The 22656-nt window shown below is 32.1% G+C and overlaps 3 protein-coding genes across 5 annotated transcripts; 1 reads left to right on the top strand and 2 right to left on the bottom strand.

Annotated features, from left to right (window-relative positions):
• Window positions 1-2121: 2121 nt before the first annotated feature.
• On the bottom strand, window positions 2122-4660 carry LOC100809546 (eukaryotic translation initiation factor 3 subunit K). Its single transcript, XM_003542333.2, has 8 exons — window positions 4413-4660; window positions 4272-4328; window positions 4133-4183; window positions 3963-4025; window positions 3377-3427; window positions 3238-3304; window positions 2897-2979; window positions 2122-2515 (listed from the first exon to the last, which is right to left on the bottom strand). Exons 1-8 carry the CDS (start codon window positions 4524-4526, stop codon window positions 2312-2314), a joined length of 690 nt encoding a protein of 229 aa, XP_003542381.1. The 5' UTR covers window positions 4527-4660; the 3' UTR covers window positions 2122-2311.
• Window positions 4661-5453: 793 nt separating this feature from the next.
• LOC100791845 (kinesin-like protein KIN-7B) lies at window positions 5454-12496 on the bottom strand. 3 transcript variants are annotated; one of them, XM_006593904.4, is made up of 15 exons: window positions 12092-12496; window positions 11356-11618; window positions 10993-11082; window positions 10815-10915; window positions 10520-10633; window positions 10337-10418; window positions 10056-10123; window positions 9837-9896; window positions 9630-9754; window positions 8765-8960; window positions 8133-8270; window positions 7634-7723; window positions 6645-7559; window positions 6108-6412; window positions 5454-5868 (listed from the first exon to the last, which is right to left on the bottom strand). In XM_006593904.4, the coding sequence occupies exons 2-15, from the start codon at window positions 11597-11599 to the stop codon at window positions 5544-5546; spliced, it is 2853 nt and encodes a 950-aa protein (XP_006593967.1). In that variant the 5' UTR covers window positions 11600-11618; window positions 12092-12496; the 3' UTR covers window positions 5454-5543. The 3 variants fall into 3 exon arrangements, with proteins under 3 accessions (XP_006593967.1, XP_003541319.1, XP_040863964.1); XM_003541271.5 differs by having other exon boundaries at window positions 12096-12496; XM_041008030.1 differs by lacking the exon at window positions 12092-12496 and having other exon boundaries at window positions 10815-10892; window positions 11356-11556.
• Window positions 12497-19433: 6937 nt separating this feature from the next.
• Window positions 19434-19784, top strand: LOC106795633 (protein DETOXIFICATION 51-like). Its single transcript, XM_014766241.1, has one exon. The coding sequence runs from the start codon at window positions 19434-19436 to the stop codon at window positions 19782-19784; it is 351 nt and encodes a 116-aa protein (XP_014621727.1).
• The last annotated feature ends 2872 nt before the right edge of the window (window positions 19785-22656 follow it).

The following is a 22656-nucleotide window of genomic DNA, read 5'->3' as shown; positions in this document are numbered from 1 at the left end:
TTTCAAGGAATTAAAATACATTGGAGAGAAGTCTCACTATAGAGAAATGTATACATTATTTATCTATTATTTGTAAGAATCATATATTTATAAGAATCATATATTTTAAGATCCTATTGATTTTCTATAATTATTAATCTAGAAAACCGCTTGAGATTTACAATTACAAGTTTGATTACCGTTAGAGTTGCTTGCAATGTACTTTTTGCCAAAGCATCATCACCCGTTTTACTTCTCCGTTGGAGTGCATTGGAATTTCAATCATGTGTTGTTGAAGCCTTGACAGCTCGTATTGTCTTAACATTTTTTTTCTTTATCCTTAGGTTCTTGTTTTCTGTTCTGGGTTTAAATTCACTTTTTACGCGACAATGCTAGTTAGAAGAAATGCGAATATGTTGAAGATCTAATTAAAAATCAAAATTGAGACTTTTTTTTTTAAGAATCAAAAAGAACTATTTACTTATAGAAGTTTATCTGTTTGAAGGCACGCACTAACTGTGTTTGCTTGGGTGCTGGTCAATTTTGAGTTGCATGCTATTACAGTTGAAGTGCTGTTGGTTTTGTCCATCCTGAAAGGCAATTCATTCTCTCCTGAATATTTTTTTATTTGGTTGGGCATCAGAATGTTTAAAACAAAATGTAGAAAAAGTAGAATTATTTTATTCTTGAAACTTACCCTAAATTAATTTAATTTAAATCGTTATAGATATAGAATACCAGAAATGAGTGCCTTTTTCTTTAAAAAAAAACTTTTATTGTGTAATCTCTTTTTCTCTTGAACATCTCAACTGAATTTTTCACATATCTAATTTGGTCCCCCTTCCATGATGCAAGCTTCAACTTCTTGCTGGCTAAGGTTGGATACAGAGTCTTTTATAAACATTTTCATGTTGAGGCATGCTCTTTTGATTTCTATTTTTAATTCAAAATTTTGTTTCGTAGAATGTTCAACGAATAGCTAAGAAGCATGACAACTTAAAAATAAAGTTTAATTCAATTTCTTCGTTGCTTATAGTATAAAATTTGTTTATTGAATGTTTTGAGGTAAGGATATTTCGTAGGATTTTTCTCTTACCATTTTAAATTATGTCACCAATTGACGGAGTTCGAGAATTTTATTTTTAATTTGATTGTTTAATTGGCTTGATCTTTTGTAAGTTAAAAACATGATACATAAGTACCAAATATTTTTAATTTTTTGGCCCTATTGAAACTTATGGTTATTTTGTTTGCCCCTGTGCAAGCACTTCCACACAAATTTGGGAAGCAAGAATTGGATGAGTATTTTTTTTTCCTATGCCTGGTAAGACTGTTGCTGTAAAATCTCATTGTTAATAACACAACCCTTGGGTTAAAAGCTCATATCTTTCTTTGTTTGTAGAGGGATATGCATAGCTGCATCGTTGAGCATGATGTTTATATATTTTCCTGTGATTTCTATTTCTTTGATGGGTTACAATTTTTGCTGTTCTTGGATAATATCACACTCTCAACTTATGAATTATACTTTCTCGTATGATAGAATTTTAATTTCATTTTAATAAAATACCTTTCCAGGATCTATTTTAAATGTGCCAAAACTACAAATCTTGAAAAGGCATTTTTGGATCTTTCCAATTTAGCCTTCAGTTAAAATTTTAATTACTCTATTCAATCTTGACTTTCTAAATTTCATCCATCTATCATATGTTAGCTCCTTGAATTGTGGCAGTGTTTCTTTTGGCAGCAAAAACAAGGTTCCGGCACATTTATAGATATGCAACCTTAACTTAAAGCAAATCATGAATTATGGTAGGAAGAGTGAATGGAAAGAGTGGAAGCAGATTAGGTAAAAGATAAATTTGAGGGACAAAAATCTGGTTAACCTCGCGGTTGGCTCCCTACAAATAAAAGAGAAAAATAACTCAGGCCATGTTTTAGAATTTAGCCACCAACATCCATGAGATTAGTTGACATAAGTTTCGAGTTCAATTTTGCCCCAGTAACATACCATATGCATACAAGTGAACCTTTCTCTACTCCTTATTCCAACTTTGTATTTCTTCTTTCCTCCTATTTTTATCCTAGCACTCATAACTAGCCAGGGAACTTATAGACGCAGTAAAGAGAGCAGGCAATCTGTTCACCGAATAATAAAGCATAGCGAAGCAAATTAATTTTCAGACAGGAATACAAAATGAGTAAACTACAATAGCTGTCCACTAATTCTCAAATTGAAGCATCCAAGGGGAAGGGAAGATGTTGCTCCAACTGATATAATATTTGCATGATCTCCTTCAGGAAACAAAATTGGCAGTCTACCATAGAAAAATCAACTAAGAATAGGGAAGATGCGAGTAATGTGCTCCAATGGTACACTGTCTGCGGCATTTTTCTTCAAAGCTGGGTCATTAAATTCATTTCTAGGGAGGACAATAAGTTGAGCCCTACCTTGGCTCTTCTCAATAACCCAACCATTGTTGGCCACTTGATTTTCAAGGAATTTGTCCAAGGATAAACCTTCTATGTTAATGGCCTATGAAAACAGAGAATAAATGATAATAAAGGTTAGTGAAAGTCATTAAAACAATAACAAATTTCACAGAACTAACCGCTCCTAAGAGACTCCAGAACACAAGTCAAATAGTTAGACTCGTTTGTTTCTGACAAACAGTGAGAAAAATGCAAATAACAAGGTGCCAAAGTTTTCAAGAAGAACCATTGAACACCTAAACAATAAATAGAGGATTAAACTGGTGAGTCTAGAAGTGTTTTATTCTTAATGTATGAGTCACATTTAAACATGAGTTCAACTAGGAATTAGGGAATAAATGCACTGGATTTTGGTTTAGCTGGAGATGAAACAATATTCCACTAAGTAATGAATCAATGCTTCAAATGGACAAAACAAACATACCTCAGCAAGCACAGTTCTAGGAATCCTTTGGTAAGTCAAGGAAAGGACATGGATTGCATACCCTTGGATTGCCTGCTCAAATCCTACAATTGAAAAGCAATATTATCAGCTACAAGATAAAGTGGCAGCACATTACAGAGAATGCTTTAGTTCAAAAAAGGTTAATAGATGACAATATTCAGTAAAAACTTACACTGTATAAAACGTATGGCTAGTCAGATAATAATAATAATAATAAATGTATGCTTTTTTTTATATTTGAAATCTATTGGTCATGTCATTCAAAGTTCATTAATCATAACAACTAATTATCATTTCATAAATTAATAATATATAATCACCTGGCACAGCTTCAACTATGTGACGACTTTTTGCGGCTTCATCCCAGAACTGCCGAAATCTTCCTGTCTGAAGAGGCATACATTAATTTCTAATTTCAAATGTCTGCTAAGTCCTCTAGCAACCAAAGCTGATGCTTACCTCCAAATAGTGAGACAGAACAATCAAAGTCTTGAATTGCTCCTCCATTTGCTAAGATTCATAAAAAAAAAAACTAAAAAAAAATCAAAATTCCACAAAACCTTAAGTTGTGAGATTCTTTAGTTTTATTAGTTTTATCAAATATCAAAGTCTTGAACTGCTCCTCCATTTGCTAAGATTCATAAAAAGAATAACATAAACTGAAAGGATCTAACAACTTAAATTGATAAAACTAAAAAATTAGTAATCTGAATCAATAATAAGGGGGATAATAGACGAACTGGTTGACTAATTTTGTGGATTGCATGTGAAGGAATTGACAAAATCAATATTCTAATGCTTCTCTAGAATTTTTATCGATATCCCTTCCCTTATTTACTAATTCAATAATTACACTCAATATTTTACCTGCAGAACTTGGTATACTTGAATTTGTATTGTCATCACAAATCCCATAATACAGTTCACATTCAAGTTGAGTAAAATTCATAAACTTGCAGGTAATTATTCAAACACGCATAACAGACATGGGTGACAAAACTATTCAAACATCTAGTTATGTGTGAATGAAAGCAACACAAATTACCACGCGTTCTGGAATCAAAAAGAGACAAAGGCTGAAATCTGGCGCCGGCATTGCCATGAGAGCCTGTTCAACGAAAGTAAATAAATAAATATATGAGCACGAGATGGCATTCACCATCCAACCAATCAGTTCAAAAGTAACAGCCACATAAAAAAAAAAAAAAAACACACCTTGACCAATATGCGGGCCACAATCTGGGAACTCATTTTCTCAGGTTCAAACTGCAGTAATAGATAGATAATCAAACAAACTATTACTCGCAACTTGTAACTAATGAACTAATTGATATGAAAAACCAATGAAAAATACCTGGTAGAGGCGAAGAAGGCAGAGATTCGCGTCCAGGCTATAAGTTTGCGACGAAACCTAAAAGGAGGCATAAATTGGGTTTCAAAGCTAGGTTTTTGGATTTAAGGAAAAGAAGATAGAGAAAAAGGAAAAAGAAGGAACCTGGTCGTTGACATAGTTTTCGAGATCTGGAAGAATATCGGGATTGTATCGATTGAAGGCTACAAGCTGCTCCACTGCGTAAGCTACCTTTGTTGTCTCTTTTTCTCTTCCCATCTCTCTCTCTCAAACGATGCGCAACGCAAACCCTACAAACACTCTTCGCTTCGGCCTCGTATGGAATGCGACAAACGCGACACTCTGCAAAACCCTACTTAGGCTGAGTGAGTGGAGCAACGGAAATGTAATGTAATACAATATAATTTATAAAAAATAAAAAAAAGCTTATTATTTTTTAACTATTTTGTTTTGTTTGGTATAAAGAAAACTATCTTGTTTTGTTAATTAAAAATTCTTTACGTAATTATAACAAAATTATATTAGTTTGGTAGAATTGGCTCGAATACAATAATTTAATTAATTGTTTAATTTCAATAAAATTTGCAAATAATTTGAGAAATTTTTCTATGGTTGAATATATATTTGAGTTCAATAAAATTTACTGATCATTATTAATTATTATATTATAATGTTTAATTTTAAAAAATTAGTATTGTGAATCAAATAGAGTATTTTCTGAAATGACAATTTTATGAATCAAATATTTGAATGGGTTATGAGTTTCTATCAAATGCTTCAATTTAATAAATTCAGTTTTTATTTTCATAAAGGTGGTTGTGTTAAATAAAGGAAAAAACTTAAAATAAATATTTTCTTTAATTAGTTTTATTAAAAAAATAAGGATAGTTAAAAGTAGTGAATTAAAGATTTAATTTAATAAATACAGTATTTATTTTCATAACGGTGATCGCTAAATAAAGGAAAAACTGTTAAAATAAATATTTTCTTCAATTATTTTTTTTAAAAAATAAGGATAGTTAAAAAATTAGTGTATTAAAGAAAATAAAATGAAAAATCAGCAGGAAAAAAAAGAGAAAAAATGAAAGCCATTTTCTCTCAAACTCTTACTTTCAAATTGATAGAAGTGAAGTAACCTTTTTTTTTTCTTTCTTTCTTGCAAACATGCCACTTGTACACCTAATAATCAGTTAATGGAATCGAAATATTATATATATTTGATAGTTCTCTACTTCTCTTCTCAACTACAAATGACGTACAACTACAACAATGTGTTTACAAATTTAGAAGATTTGATATAAAGTTCCAGCCCGCCCATGTTTTCTTATTAAAAGGGCTTGAAAAGTTTAATTCAATCATATCCTTGCTGTTTTCATCAGATACACTGAAATCAATGAGCTTTGCTACAATTTCAGCACTTTCTTGCACATGTTGCATGTTATAAGGGTCGGTCCACAATTTATTTACAAATTGCAGTCTCCTTTGTTTTCCAACTGGAGGAACTTCCCATTTTGCATAAAGCAGTTCCCTCTCCTCTGCTGTAAGTTTAGTGTTCACCTTCCTAGCAAGATGTTCCCTTTCTTGCTTCAGAGCTCTAATGCTGCATTTGATGATCAATCAATAGCAAAAGATTAATATACTATTCTCTGCTCATTATACAAATAAAAGCGTGCAAGGCCATGCACTAATTTATTAGAATTTTCTAAAATAAACCTGTTTTTCAAATACACGAGCTTTATCAAAGACACTTGATTTAAGGAATTATCAAAGACACCTAGAAGTGCAGGACTAGCAGGAATTGTCAAAAAAGACACATGTCTTTCAAAGACACGAGCATACCTTGCTGAAACAGAGCCTGCAGGCTCATCACCTAGAAGTGCAGGACTAGCATTCCCAAGCTCTGCCAGGTGCTGTTCTAACCGAGTCAATCTTCTAAGTTCAACTTCCATATATATCTGATCAGAAGGGTCTCCTCCTAACAGAAGAAAAAACTGTGTCCGGTGCACAAGAGATATGTGGCATAAATGCCATAACATGATAATTTGCTTTCTCTGCTGATCAAATAGTATATGCCATGGCAAGGGAGACCGATCAGGTGTATCCTTTTCTTCATTTAATGACTTGTTTGCTTCCAGTTCCAAAACCTAAACCCGTGCGTGCAGGGGATAAAAGGTATCAGCATATTATACGCCAATAAGAATAACAAATTACTATTACACTTAAAGTCTTAAACTCATACAAGCATTATCTGCAATAGGTTTAACCTGAAACAAATGCTGACATGATTCAATGTGAGAAACAGTTTTCCTAAAATGGCAAAACGAGCATTGCAGCACACATTATTATAGCATAGTAGTGGAAATCAAAAAACCTTACCTGGCAAACCAGTAGCTGCTTCTGGTAATGCAGTTTTGCCACTAGCTCTTTTAACTCGGTAACATAAACTCTGAAGCTCCGAATGTTCTCCTCCGCAGCATTCTTGAACATCTTTTGAATCTTCATCACATTCACTGATTTTGATTTCCTTGTAGCTGGGCTTCCTGCCCGTGATAAAATAGAATCACAACTTTTATCATCCTTTCGTGGAGTATCTTTATGAAACTTAGCAAAAGAATCACTGCCAGAGATGCCAATGTTGTTTTCCGGTGCCCTGTTCTCAATGTCATGTTCCATTGCTTTACGCGAAGAGGAGAGAGGCGAGCAAGGAGCACGTATTATATGCTGCATGTTGGGACTGTTGCTTAATGTGAAAGGAAGAATTTTCTTCCTTCTCAGAGGGGTCGTCTTGTTTTCTGGAGTCTCCTCTGCATTAAAAGCAGACACAAGCTTGTCTATAGATTTTTGAACATTCTCCAGCTTCCTTTCTAAAGATGCAATGGTGTTCCCTTGATTTTTCAACTGTGTGATCTTTTCCATTAGGTCGGCCTTATCTGCTGCCACAATTTCTTCTGGAGTAGAGCTGGCAGCTACTAAGTCTTTTATTTCAGATAGTACTTTCGACATGGTTTCAGCAGTTTCTTGATTCCCAAGTTTGTGAGTTGCAAAATCCTGGTGCAGAACTTCAAGAGCTCGATTTGCATCCTCACAGAGCTGGAGCTGCCGATCCTCAAGCTTTCGGATTTCACCAACCAGTATGGATGGATCAGGAGAAGCCAATAAATTCTTCAGCATTGCCTGCCTGCCCACTGCCTCTCGTCGCTCTGGCGTACGTTTACCATTAGCTGATTTGTTCTCTTCAGGAAAAGAAAGACATCTGACTATTTGACTAGAGGGCCCACAATCGTTTGATCCCTGCAAGAATTATATAATTTGAGTCAGAAGTCTAAATCAGGGTTACAATAATGTGATATGACCATTCCAAATACCTTTGGAACTTTATTCACTCTTCTTTCCAGATCAAGTTGAGTTTGTGCAAGGTCTCTCTGTCGCCTCAGATCTTCCATATCCCTCTCCATCTGCAAATTTGTGTTTATCAATTCAATTCATCCAAAAGAGTTTCTCTTCTAAAAGCTCAAGAAAAGACAATTAAGTGTTACTAATAAATTGGTCTTTCACAGTTCATTCGACAAGAAAAGCAGACAACGGGAAGCCAGTTCCCGGGATTTTGATCCATTGTGGAATGGGAAAGTTAAACCCATTGCATACACAAAGAGTATATGAATATTTTACTTGAATGTTGGAATGTTTAGCTACATAGAAATCAAATTATTGACCACATCTTGAGACAAGAGATAATAATAATGTAAGAACTCCAAAGAATACCATTATAATATCCATCTAGAGGACTCAGAGAAGAGGTTAGTTCAAAAATTTTAACACAGTAAAGTTAACATGAAAGTTAAGACCAAGTAAAGAAGTTTGTACCTGCTGAATTTTCAACTCCTTTTCAGCTAGCAATGACCTTAGACATGAATTCACAGAAAGGTCAGGGCTTCGTAACTCCCCTTCAAGCCTCGCAACTTCCTTTTGCAACTGTCTAACTAGTGTCTTATTTGAAACGACCTGTTAAATGATCATCACCATCTATCTTAGTATATACCTTTCTTTTTTCATGGAAAATATGAAAGCTTGTAATCAATGAGGTGGCTTCTCGAAATAACAAAAAAAAATGAATATCACTTAGCGAGTAGAGGGGAAAACAAGTCCTCTATAATTGCCACCCGAAATAAAAGACAAGGTGCTTTTTATGAAGAAGGTGCATCCATCACTTTTCTCAATAATTTCAAATACTTCTACCAAACAAATACACTTTGCTGCTAGTCAAGGTGGGCTAGGCTATGAACTAAGTATCAGAAACCTAGGAGAGCTACTATCCAAATTTACACTTGTCAAAAAGATTGAAAGATGCCAAACTGCTGCAAGCTTCTGTTTGAAAACAAATTTTTGGGAAAAAATGATTTTATCAAGTAATATAAGAACACGAGGAGAAAAGATTTTCATACTAATCTACTCTTCAATCAACCAAATCATAATTATATTTAGACATTTAATCATACCATATTAACTCGGGCAGTATTAATGACTTCCTTTGCACTGGTAGCAAATGCTAGTGTATTTCTTGTTTGCTCCACATGACTTAAGGAAGGACTTATGGTACAGATAATCGCTGTTCGAGCATTCCCTCCTAATGAAGACTGCAATATTCGTGTCAATTTTGAGTCTCTATATGGTATGTGACCACATTTTCCGCCACTGCAAAGCAAAAGAAAACCTCCAAAAGCTGAATCGGACGCCTGTCTATTGACCAAATTACATAGCTCTACAGGTCTTTACTTCATCATAATAATAATCAATGCCAATTTCAAATTAACCAACTTCCACAATAAACAATTTCAAATTAACCAACTTCCTCAGTAAACAATTTCTAGTCATCAAATGAAAATGATTACGAGAAAAACTGGATTCCACAAGTATATTAGTAGTTGTCAAAAACTTTTCAGTTTGAACAAAAAGAGTAGCCTGGTGCATGAGGCTTCTTCCTAGTGAGATATTGAAAGGATAGATGTAAGCAGTCTTATCCCCCTGTAAGTAGAGCGACTGTTTCAAAGATTTGAACCTACCTTCATGTCACAAGACAACTTTAATGTGACATTTGATGATTAAAAGCAAAAAATATTAAAATCTTGTTGAGGATTTTTTATTTAAAAAAAAATCAATTATTGTGGAGATTTTAAACATATTTTTAATTTAAAAAAAATGTTTTTCTTATAAAAAAAAACACACAAACAAATGGGCCTTTTAGTATTTTTTTTTCTCTACATCTTGTTGATCTTGGCTGCTAAATTTTTATAATCATGGCTCTTTTGTAGAAGAACAATAACAAAGTAGCCACATGCATTTTGATATTTAAAGATGTTGGACCTTAGCTTCCTGATGACTGATGCAAGTGTCAACAAACTTCGGTTGATGTGGCTGCCTTCCTTCATTCTTGCTCCACATGTATTTGTTTGAGAGATGCGTTCACTTCCAGCAAGATCCACAAAATTCTGTGAGGTTATAATAATGATTCATCACTATGACTAGCTTGTTATCAAGACTATCAAGTCAAGCTATGAAGACGAAACATACCAAACTTGCTATGTAAGACTTTACGTGACCTGAACTTTCACGAAGGCTGCTTTCTACAGTCTGAAATATTCGTATGAAAATAGTGATTACAGAGCAGTAAGCATAAGTCTTATTTCTAATCTCCGCATAAAGTAGCCAGAGAAAATAAATGGGTAAATTAACCAATCTGAAATATGCATGCATTATAATGAATACTTGTACTTCCTCAGCTGAGCTTACCAGCCTGATTATTTGATGTGATCTTGAGCTTTTATCATTTAAAGCAGTTTCTCCCACTTGCCTTTGAGCTGCAGATACAATATTTACATGAACAATAGTACTATGCAGATAACCTAAGTGCAAAATGCCCACAACTTATATATTTTCATGGTTTCTATACAAAGAGAACATCACCAATAGTGAGATATAAAAGTCTTAGCCAAACAACATGGTGATACTGTATGCTCTTGAGAAACCTATATATGTCTCACATGACAAACCACACCAGATTTCTAGATTACCTTCGCAGATGCCAATTAAGCGCCTAAGATGTTGACGATCTTCAGCTACTTCTTCATTCAGCTTTTCCACAATAGTCCCTTTCTGTACCAAAGAAAAAATCTACCTCAGGATTTGCGACAAATCAAGGAAATTTTAAAGCATCCCTGACAAATTTCCGTTCAGGGTTTAGCCCTGAACTATACCTCAGGATCATCCAAGAGCCGAAGAGGACCAGATTCACGTTTCAGAAGGTCTATGACAGTCTCATTATAGATTTCCAGAGCAGAGATTCTCAGAATAAAATCCCTTTCTGGTGTCTGTGGAAATTGAAACGAATAAAAAATGTTCATAATTGCAAGTAATTGCCATCAAATCCTGCAATTAATCTTGATAAATACTAATAGGATTCAACTCATGAATAGCCTTCTACTTTATACTCAGTAGAAGATAATTGACATATAAAGTTTGGTAGGTATCAACAGTAAACTAGTAACTCACATTCTTAATGTAGTCGTAGATGTCTTTAATAGCACTTTCAGTGACGCCTCTCATCGTGAATGTCTTACCACTGCTAGTCTGCCCATACGCAAATATTGTTGCTGCAAAAAAATGAAACTTTTGAATGCATCTAAAACATCCCGTAATCTAACACAAGCATTAGCTGAGAACAAGTTACCATTGATTCCAGAAAGTGCTGATAAAGCAACATCTTTAGCCCCTTCTTCATAAACCTTATGAGTTGAGCACGTAGGTGCAAAAACTTTATCTGCAACATAACAAATAATAATAAGAAAAAAGGTAACAAGTAACAAATAACAAATAAGATAAATGTTATATAAAAGGAAATAGAAACTTAACAAATACAAATCCACTCAAACAACGTTAAACAATAAACGCACTAGAACGTTAACCAGGTTTATATTCATTACCTCCCATTTATACAGAAATTTAAATATAAATTCATGAATTTCTGTTCACGAAAATGTAAGTTTATCAAATTCCTCTCGGAAAAAAAAAACACAGTTGAAAACAAACTTACCGAAGGTGTATGGTGTTGTAGGCCTCTCTTGGTTTGGATTCTTGAACACAATAGTGTGTTCATCCAAACAATCCCAAGCAATTAGATCGTACATAGCTTGCTCCTTTGTATTGAGCGGCCTCATCCGAACCGTGACTCGAATTTTCTCCTCCCGAACTTTGGGGCCACCCGGCGTACCTGAAGCATTCCTCTGTATCTTAGACCTCGGCGTTGCCGCAGCCACCGCCACAGGTGTTCCCGTCATCGAGCTCTGCCTTCAATTTCTGCAGATCGATCCGTCAGCAACAGCAGTTTACAGCACTTCATTTCTAAAGAGAAAATACTTGAAATAAAGAACATTATAAATAATAGCTAAGCCATGTTCTTCCGAAAACCGTTGCAACTTTGGAGGTCACTGATTTGGATGAAAACGGTAATAGAAAGAAAAACGGATATCGATTTCTGAATTAGCTACATTGCAAAAAGAGCGAATGAAGATTAAGCTAAAACCTAGCACGATCTGAAGCTTTTAAAATTGCTGAATCGCCCAACAAATCACCTATCAGAACACCTCCGAAAAAAAAACAAAATAGTAATCCGCTACTTCACTATGGCGATTGACATCTGTTTCATATGATATTTTGCTAAATCTTCTTCTTCTTCTTGTTGATCTTTACTAGGCACATTCAATTCAACTAATCGAGCACGTTTATTGAAAAAGAAATTGATTCTTTGTGAAATGAAAGAAAAGAAGTACTTGCAGATGAAGAAGAGGAGGCTCAGTCGCCGGTGGAAATGCTGAACGACGTAGTTTGGAGTGGCGAAATAAATTCTGCAATCGATCTGAAAGAGAGAAAGAACGAATGAACGACGACGAGGTTTACTTTTCGAAAGAGAAAAAAACGCTCTGAAATTCAAAGTTCCAGAGATAGTAAGAGGTGTGTATAGTAACGGCTACTTCAATGATGGCCCTTCCGTTCAGTGCGCGCATCGGCACGGGAAACAATAAACTGACGTTTTAAATTCCTGGGTCCCACATCTTCCACTTTCGTGGGCCTTCCACATGGGCTTCATGGAGTGGGCTTCTTGGGCCTCTCTTTTCTGCTTCAACGTTGACCCAATGATACTAATAAATGCTTAGCACTTTCTGAATCAGTCATTTTGTTACGAAGTGTTTGCGTTGGAATAGTGCATTTTCTCCTATTTAAAGAATCATCATCATGAACAAATAGAACTCCATGAATTCATCCAATTGGTAGTGGACTGCATCTGACTTTTCTTTAATTTTGTGTATTCTTTATATGCTTCATTTAAAATTATATCATACAGAAACAGAACTATCCTTATTACGAGGGTTGTTAAAAATGATTTTAATCTCCATTGGAAATATGTGGCTTAAAATTCTACATCTTATTAAACTTGGTCGCGTGCATGGCTCGTCACTTGTCACGCCTATTCATCACCATACGTAATATCCTTCGTCACCTTTTTTCAAGTGCGTGGCACTAAGGTTGAAATTTTTTTATACCAATGTCTTTTTCTTTTTCATGAGGTGGATTATGAGAATATTATATATATATATATATATATATATATATATATATATGCTCGTTAAATCTACATACATTTTTGGAAACGAACATTTATATAATTCTTTTGTTATAAAGATTACCTAGTGTCCTCTCTCGATCGTAAATGATAACTTAAAATATAACTTTATATTCGATGTCAAGATGACTGTCTCTATTATTCCGAGAAATTTTGAAATCTATTCTGACAATAATTTTTATATGCCTGTTAATGACAATATTATCCTTTTTCTAAGTTAAATATATTTTTTCACACAACTCAAATATTAACCTGATCATACGACGAGTCCATCATTGCCCTGATTCCGATTTGATTTGGTTTGAGACATTCAACCTTTTCTTTTTCAACTTTCCAAATCATAATTAACTTTGGCAAAGTAAAAAGAAACCAATGGCTACAAGTCCTATATTATGGGCCAACACTTTTTAATGAATGATAAAAAAGACAATATTGTTCGAAGCCAACCAACTTGGTTGTACTCAATATATTCCCCAATATTTATTCGTTTTAAGGTTGTAAAACAAACGAGTCTTTACTTTCGCTTTTTTCTTAAAGTTATTATATATATTCTTTAAACTTATTTTTCTCATTTTTTAATACGTCAAGGTGCAGTTATTTCAAATATTTTTCATAATAGATGAAGGGCTCATTGGCATAAGCAAGAAGACATTTCAAGGCTTATTGTTAGTATCAAATTACTCTTTCTATCATTTACTTATTTTTAAGACAATCCATTTAGTATATTCGTTTCATTTTTCCTTTTTATCCCACCCTTCATTTCACATTGTTTTTTTTATCACTTTCTCTCTTTTGCTTATTTAAAAAAAATATATTCTTTTCACTCATACACCCTAAAAATGGAGTGTATGGTGATCATTTAAATATTATACCTTTTTTTTATCTCATTTCCACTTAATTTTTTTTCTACCTAGTGGCAAATCTAAGGATGGGCAAGTCATAGTTGTTGTGCATGCTTAGTTTTTACACTTAATTTTCAGAACAATTATCTTAATTCTTCTCATTTATTGTCTATAGTTTATTCCAATAAGTTAGAAGTTAATGTTCTTTTACATTTTTAGCTTAATGAAATTAATTTTAGTGAATTCATTAGTTATAATTATGTTTTCTAAAGTGTTGTGCATCAACAAGGAAGGAATGATTTTTAGGTTGATCAAGCAACCTGCTTAACACGCTTGCATGCGTTTAGAAAGTCAACTTGGAAGGCTACGTGACAAGCATCTAGAGGCTGCTCGAGGGGAGAGGATCTAAAGTTTGGTGTGTACTAAGCGAATTATTCTCACCATAAAAAATTTGGGTCAGACGCACACCTCAAGTTTAGCACACAATCACTTAACCAAGTGCTGCTTTTGTATGTGTGCTTAGTGTGAACCCTAGGCTTAGTGTGTAAGCCATTTTGCAAAAACAATAGTGCAACCTTTCTGGACCTATTTAAACCTTGTTTACATTGGGATGGAAGGTAGCATTGATCAGGGGTTATGTGTGACGGTTAAGGAGCTCCCATCTTCCATTTTCTCCCTTTCATTTTGTAATTTTGAGGTCTCTTATGATAATGAGAAGTTAGTTCATTCATTGTTGGGGGATTGGTGTGCTAAACTACTCTCATATAATTAATCTTTATATTTATTCAATGTTATTTCCTATGTTATTGCTTCTTTCCATTTTGATTGCTTGTTTTATGATTTGATTACCTTAGCTTTAAATCTTTGTTTTTATTGTCAATGAGAAATGCTTGAAAATTGAGTTTTGAACAGAGAATCTAACAAATGTCTCATTCAAGGATGAAGGAATGTTTGTCCGTATCATTAGTGATCAATCATATGAACATGTTTCATAGTTAAAATGTCATTGAAAATGTTTTTTGACTAGGATTTGAAAGTAACTTCTAATGGGTGTTATGTACAGAAATGGAATAACACTTGTTAGCCTTGTTTAACCATTGTTCTTGAATTCAAGTGGTTTAGTTTGACTTACTAAGGGATTAAGAGTTAAGTTAAGTAACTTAGGTTTTCTCGCATGAGGGATCATGATTACAACACTATCATAGATTGATGTAACATTAGAATGAACATTGGATAAAAAAAAATCTTTATGATTACTAAAATTATTAGTTTAGTGTAGTCAAATTTCTAACACTTGATTTATTTTACATTTAACTGCTCTTGTCCACCAACTGTTTATGTTTTTATTCACATTTAATTTGTTGTGTTTTTAATCATCTTACATAAAAATCAAATTATCATTTGCACAATAATCAAGTACAAACAAATCCTTATAGATTTGATACTTGAACTTTTTTTGTTATATACTATTTACACCACTTTAATAAATTTGTCGAGGACATACCAAGCACGAGGATGAACCTCCTCCCTCAAGATGCTTTATATTTATTGGGTTAAAATAAATTTTAAAAATAATATGAAAAACATGAATTAATGTATACTTAACTTCCTTATAGTAATGAATCTTATTGCTAATTTTAAACATAAAATTAATAATAAATATTTTTCTAAAACCCATAATTTATAAAATAATTATTTGTTAAAAATCAAATATTTAAATAATTGCATAGAAGAAATTAACCTAATACTTCACTGGATCTGTCCATGTAATCTTACACGTCTCACTTTTCCTCTCTTTGTTTACGTTTCTATCTCTCTTTTTCTTTCATTCATACACCCAAAAAATAAAATAAAATCTACATTGATCATTTTCTTTTTTCTTATTCATTAGTATCATCATTTCTTATTAATTTCTCGCTTCCTTTCATAATACAACGTTCATTTGTTCCTCAATCCTTTCTTTCTGTCTCTTGCTCGATCGATATATATAAGATATTCCCAACTTAAATGATTGACAAAATTAAATACAATTTTCCTGATTCAAATTTACAACACAAAGGGTCGTCAAAGTCCCTAATGGGTCAAATAAATAAAGTTTTGAAGTAAGGGGGTCATCCATTATATATTTTTTTATAAAAAAGAAGATATTACATTTATGCTATTTTTTATTTTAGAAATATTTATTAGAAAGTTTTTTTGCTTTCTTTTTCTTTTCTTCCAAAAGAGAAAAAAATGGCTTCCTTATCTTTATATTTATAAACAAAAACAAACAAAACCAACCGAACATCTTGCCAGCCTTCTAATCATTGAGTTACAGAAACAATAAAGGAAAGTTATAGAACTCAAGAGTTAGGAGTAGTTTTCCAAGTACAACATATAAACGTGGAAGTTGTCAAAATTAGATCAACATAAAGCCATTGGAATATTGATGAGATATTTTCGTCAAGTTTGCAAACTGTTATCAATATATATATATGCAACATGTTAGACTGCTGAAAATATGCAACATGTTGCGAGAAACACGTTGTCAGTTTCTCTATTGGAATGGCATTAGATTTTATGTCAAGTTAATTATATTTATTAGATAAGTTGAGTTAAGATTTTTTTAAAAAGTATCTAATTAAAAAAATTCAAATTTTAAGTCCTTTAAATGTTTTCAAATATATGTTTTTAATTCATCTTTATAATATATGTTTCTGTGTTTTTAACTTTTATATATTTTTTGTGTTTTAATCTGTATAAAACTTTATTTTACAATTTTAGCTTTTAAAATTAAATTTTTTTAGTTCTTATAAAATTATAATTTTTTAAATATATCCTTATTTGAAAGATATTTATTTTAGTCTCTTTTATTAAAAAAATTATAATCCAATATATGACGGAGACTAAAATTAGAAAACAAAACTTTTTAGAAACTAAAACTGACACATAAATTTTTATAGAAATTAAAATAATAAAACAGAAGAATTAGAATACGTATTAAATACCTCCAAAGTCCAAAGAGAAGATGAAGAAATATGGTAGTCAATAAAGCTCACATAAGTGTAACTAACTATTTATATTTTTAAATAAAGTTATATAAAATTTAAATATTGATTAATTTTTTATATAAACTAAATTATGTTAAAAGAAATTATCTTATATGTAGTTAACAAAAACTACTTCATATTAATATAAGAAAAGAAAAAAACATGATTGAGAGCCGCTATTGACAAACTCATTACTAACTTGACTATGAAAGGGAGAGTAGCTTTTGGGTTGGTAACTATCAGTAGTACTGCATTGCACACTCCCTAAACCCCACTTGATTTATGTTAGGCAGAACAAATCAAGAAGGCCTATCATGTTGCTTTTATATTGAAACTAGTACTATATTTTATCACATGAAAATAAAATTCCAAGTAAAAAAGTAAATTAGGAGTTGGTTGAGTTGAACCACCCAACTCCTATCAGAAGGGGAATGAATTATTTCTAATATATTTGTTTACGCTAATCACTATAATCAGTGACGCTTTGAGTGTAAGAAAAGTCATTTTGAGAAACCAGCAAATGAAAAGCCATTACATGAGATCTGAGTCCCCACAAAACCATCTAAGCACCCACTGATTTTCTTTATGACAACTATAAATTTACTATATGTACTGACTACTGAGGCTTATTGCAACTCGTTGGTCAACGACCCCACATGTTCTACATTATCCAATCATCACAGAATTGATAATTTATTTTGGAATTTATGTACTTTTTTCACATACTGTATTATAGTTTCTCACTCCCCCTTGCTTGAAATGCACGCAGAAACATGTGTTCTTCATTCAAGTACTCTGCTCTTATTTCTTTTTTTTTTTTTTCTTTTAAAAAAAGGAATAAGTATAAAACTATAAATGATAAATCAGTTTTTGTTGCTACATTTAAAAAAAATGTATTAATTTAAACTGATTCGCAGAGGTCAAATATATGTTATCTGGCCAGGTGGAGTTGGAATCTTTTCTTTTTCTAAATAACTCTTAGTGGGAGAAATTAAACTTAATTTCATGCAAATTTAAAGTAAAGATAGGTCGTCCAAACTTTACATAATTAATTTAGCTTTTCAAAAGGTTCACTATTCATTAATAAATAATTTAAAGTTATCATATTTTATTATGAAAATTGTAACATTTACTTGTAAGTTTATCGTTAGTGAGTTTATATTATTTTATAAGTTTATACAATTAAAAATTACTTAGAAGTTACATATCAACCTTTTAAAATATTTGCTTATAGTCTCTACAAAATATTTTTCAAAAAGATTAATTCAAAATAAACAAAATATTATATAGATTAAAACAAAAAAAAATAATTATATTAGAAGGACTAAAGTAAAATAAAAACTAAAACAAAGAAAAATTTACAAAAAATAAAAAGTGAAAAAAATATTTGGAGGAACAAAAAAAAACATGATTATGTTTCAGGGTTGAAAATAATATTTAAATCAAAATGTTATATATTATTAATTAATCAAAAATCATAATAATTTTAAAAGCGTTAATTAGCTAGTTAACGTAGAAACTAACAAACTTATTATATATAATAATTTTTAATTAAATAATAATATAAAAATCAAATTTTCAATATATAAACTATTTACTCTTTCATTACTATACTAATAACTAATTTGTATAAAAAATAAATAAACAACAGATTAAAAAGTTCAAAAACAACACGTTGTGACTTGGAATCATAATATTTTTATATATAATAACACTCAAATTAAATATAAAATCTCATAATTTCCTAATTCTCAACTAAGCTAGTGGGTTACAAATTACAATTATATTATTACGTTAGTGCTTTCTTTTCGGAACTAACCTTTATATCCACGGCAACCTGTTTGGTTTTTCACCGATTAAAAGAAACAAGCGCAGTATATGCATGTCTAGAAAACGACAAAAATATATGCACAAATATGCCCCACCTTCGATATAAAGTTGATGGCAATGCACCACGAGAAAGGTACATATATTTCATGGAAAAATACGTTATGCATTAATATAACGTGATTTTATATTATTATTTAATTATAAATTATTATATAATTTTATTAATTTTTATAGTTAATATCTTAAAAGTTTAACATCAATAATAATTAGTTTAATTAATTTTTTCATATATGAAATATAGTCTGTTTTCAAAAAATTACTTAACATTTTTTTTTCTTAGATATCTAAAAAATTTTTGCATTTTATTTTAATATCCGTTAGGCTACATAGATTAAGTGATGACGTGACAAATGAAATGTCACATCATCACGCTTAGTCACTAATCACATAAGCAGAAACCTTTCCATCTTTATTTCGATCATGTTCATCCTCTTCTTCAAACCAACTACATAAAAGAATTCCTAGGACACCTAGGAGAGCCAGAACTGGCAGTAGGGTCCCTAGGAATGGCATTCACGAACATCGGCTACTCGGTGTTATTGGGTCTAGCACTTGGGATGAAACCACTTTGCTCATAGGCATTCGACGCAAAACGCGTGAATGTGTTGTTGTTGACCCTCCACTGTTGCATCATGTTCCTATTACTCTACTCCATCCTAGTATCACTCCTTAACTCAACATATCCAATATCCTCGTTGATCTCTTGCACCAGGACCTCAACATCACCTGAATGGCCTACACCTACCTTATCTTCTCCCTCCCCGATCTCCTCACCCACTCCTTCCTCCACCCAATCCGCATTTACCTTTGTGCCCAAGTCGTCACCCACTTGGTCACCTTAGCTTCCTTCGTCGGAACCCTCCTCCACCTCCCCTTCAACTACCTCCTCATCATGAGCCTTTGCCTCGGCCTCACCGATGTCGTTACTTCCAACCTCTCCATCCTCCTCTTTTTCGGTGTCAGCGTCACAACGACAGAGGATAGAATGTTTGTTATGCATTATTTTGATTTAGGTTTGAATCCAGATAGTCTTGAAGAAGAAGGTGAACAAGATCGAAATAAAGATAGTGGTGGTTTTTAACCACCACTATCTGACATTTTTTAAAATTAGAAAAAATAAAAATTAATGACATGGAGAGGCTGTGCTTATGTGGTTAGTGACTAGACATGATAACGTGACACTCTGTCTGTCACGTCATCACTTAACGGATGCAGCCTGACGACAGATACTAAAATGAAATGCAAAAATTTTCCAGGTATTTGGGGAGAAAAATGAATGTTAGATAGTTTTTTGAAAACGTGTTATATTCTAGGTATGAAAAATTTAATTAAGTAAAAATAATTTTTTATTAATATATTGATAATGGAAAACATTTTATACTAATAATACATAATCATTAAAGACATATTTTAATGATGTTATGGAGCATTATACATTGAGTTTTTTTATTGTCTTAACCTTTTGATTCATCATGGGAAATTAATCGTGATTAATTTGAAGTTCGGTTGAAAAATAAATAAAGTCTGACAAAAAAATATTTTTATTAAGGATCAAACTCAATTAATACTCAAATGATCAAACCTTAACTTCACATTAATCATTTATGTTGGATCACTTTGTTCATTAATTGAATTTAATATTTATGCATTGTTATCCTAAATCCATAGGAAAAGTTGGTGAAGTTGCTTTCAAAATTGATATTAGTAAGGCTTTTGATAAGGTTCAATGAAGCTATCTATTGGGAGATATGGCTAAAATCAAGTTTAATGAGAAATAGATAGGTTAGATAAAAATCTGTTTGGAATTTGTTCAACATTCTGTCAGGGTCAACGGAGATTTTATGGAAATTATTTTTCTAGGAAGAAGGCTTAGACAAGATGATGTAATGTCACCCTAACTTTTAATTCTTTGTACTAAAGGGCTTTCCTTCCTTTTAAAACACTATGAGAGGAAAGGAGACATACACAAAATACAGGTGGGCAAGGGGCCGTAACCCTCTCACGCCTCCCTTTTGCTGACAATTATTTTTTATTTTGCAGGACAAATGAAGAGCAAATCAATACTCTGACTCAAATTCTAGATATTCTCTTTGGAACCTCAATATTCCTCCCAAAATAAAGCACTTCCTTTGGAGCACCCAATGATCTTGTCTTCCCACACGTATGCGACTGCAGACTAGAGGAGTGTCATGTCCACCTTTTTGCAGTTTTTGTGAAAATAATCTGGAAGATGAATGACATCTTTTTTGGATGTGATCAAGTCAAGAAAGTTTGGGAAACTGCTGGCCTCTGGAATACAGTCCACACGAACATGCAAGGAGCACAATCAACAAAGGCTCTCATCTCCAAACGTATAGATGCTCTTCTAGATGATCTTAAATGAACATTCACCATCATTTTGTGGTGCATTTGAAAGCACCAGAATGAGAAAATGTGGGAGAATAAAACGCTTCCTCCAAGCATTTATGTTTGCAATTTCTAGCATAATGGTCCAAGGCTCGAGAGTCAGCAACAACTTCAACGCAGCAGCAGCACTCAAACATGCATCACTACATCACCTCACGATGGGTCCAAGGCTCGAGAATCAGTGCACAATGCATTTAAAGTTATTTTTTATGCAACAATTTTTCAGGACAGAGGTATATATATATATATATATATGGAGCTGGGATTCTTATACGAGATAACAATGGAGCTTTTGTTTGCACAAGGACGGTAGCAACAAGTGGAAGTCTGGACCCAAGGGAGGCGGAAGCATGAGCTTTTCTCCAAGCACTAAAATGGATACCTCAACTAGATCTCACCAACGCTGAACGCTGTCATTGAATTCGAATCCCACTGCAAATCTGTTGTGAATGTCCTTTCAAAGAAGCTTCAGAGTTTTATTCTATACTTGAAAACTGTGAAAACTAATTCTCTTCTATCCAAACTCAAGGCTGAGTTTTATTAGAATGCAAGCTAATCAAGATTCTCACATTTTAGCTGGGGTATCTAGCTAGGTTTAATGCTAGTAATCATATTGTTGAGCATATTTTCAATTGTTTAAGTTCATTTATTATTAATGAAATGGAATAAGTTTCCTTCCCGTAAAAAAAAAATAAGAATAATTGTTGAAGTATTATTTTAAAAGTATTTATTATCAAAGTTAATAAATTAAATATATATAATAATTTGTAATTAAATGATAATATACAAATATTTTATATTATTGATATATACACTATTTATGTTTATATATTAGCTTAGTCACAATTGATATTTTTTGGTGTCACCAATTAACCATCATTAAGCACGTATAACAATTAGTCAAATGAATTATGTTTGTGAATAACATTTAATTGAAATAAAAACTAACCGGCTTAATTTTCTACTTAAATTAAAAGTTAGTTATCAACATGCTCTCTTACAGTAAAAAAACTATTCATTCCACAGTAAAAAAGAAAAAACATTTCATTCGAATTAGCCCTAATAAATATGCTCTTTTCTCTGTTAAAATATTTCAGTCTTGCTAGCTCGTACGAATGGATTTCGCACGGATTGAGACGAAGCTTAATGTGAAAAACTCGCACTTTTAAAAAAATATATTGATTTAAAACAATTAAACAAAAATGTAATTACGGATAAAAAAAAATGTAATTATACAGAAATCATGATTCGTGTGAAATTTACAAAAACGATTTGGTAACAAACAATTTTTTTCCCTGCAATTACTGTAGCGGAGTAAACATTGCAAAAATGTTAGTTACTTAATTAAGAGTTTAATAATTATGAAAATAATTTTATTATCATTCAATTATAAATAATCATTTATATAATTTTTAAGATATATTATAAAAATTAATAAAATTATTATTTGTAATAAATTATGATTAGATGATAGTGTTTTACAATGGCTCATAACTTTTTTCTCATTAATTAATATCATACTTTTTACTATAATTTAAGAAAATATA

The sequence above is a fragment of the Glycine max genome, chromosome 13, assembly GCF_000004515.6.
Source record: "Glycine max cultivar Williams 82 chromosome 13, Glycine_max_v4.0, whole genome shotgun sequence".
Lineage (NCBI taxonomy): Eukaryota > Viridiplantae > Streptophyta > Magnoliopsida > Fabales > Fabaceae > Glycine > Glycine max.
This window is presented reverse-complemented; position numbering and strand designations above follow the sequence as displayed.

Bases quoted from the DNA above. Each gene is read 5' to 3' on its own strand.
- LOC100809546 (XM_003542333.2), bottom strand. From the start codon at position 4,526: ATGGGAAGAGAAAAAGAGACAACAAAGGTAGCTTACGCAGTGGAGCAG. The intron at 3,428-3,962 runs GTAATTTGTGTT...TATGAATCTTAG, and splicing joins TTTTGATTCCAGAACGCGTG to CAAATGGAGGAGCAATTCAA. The intron at 2,980-3,237 runs GTGATTATATAT...TTTCAATTGTAG, and splicing joins CATAGTTGAAGCTGTGCCAG to GATTTGAGCAGGCAATCCAA.
- LOC100791845 (XM_006593904.4), bottom strand. From the start codon at position 11,599: ATGACGGGAACACCTGTGGCGGTGGCTGCGGCAACGCCGAGGTCTAAG. The intron at 8,271-8,764 runs GTATGATTAAAT...ATCATTTAACAG, and splicing joins ATACTGCCCGAGTTAATATG to GTCGTTTCAAATAAGACACT. The intron at 7,560-7,633 runs GTATTTGGAATG...TAATTCTTGCAG, and splicing joins GAGTGAATAAAGTTCCAAAG to GGATCAAACGATTGTGGGCC.
- LOC106795633 (XM_014766241.1), top strand. From the start codon at position 19,434: ATGGCCTACACCTACCTTATCTTCTCCCTCCCCGATCTCCTCACCCAC.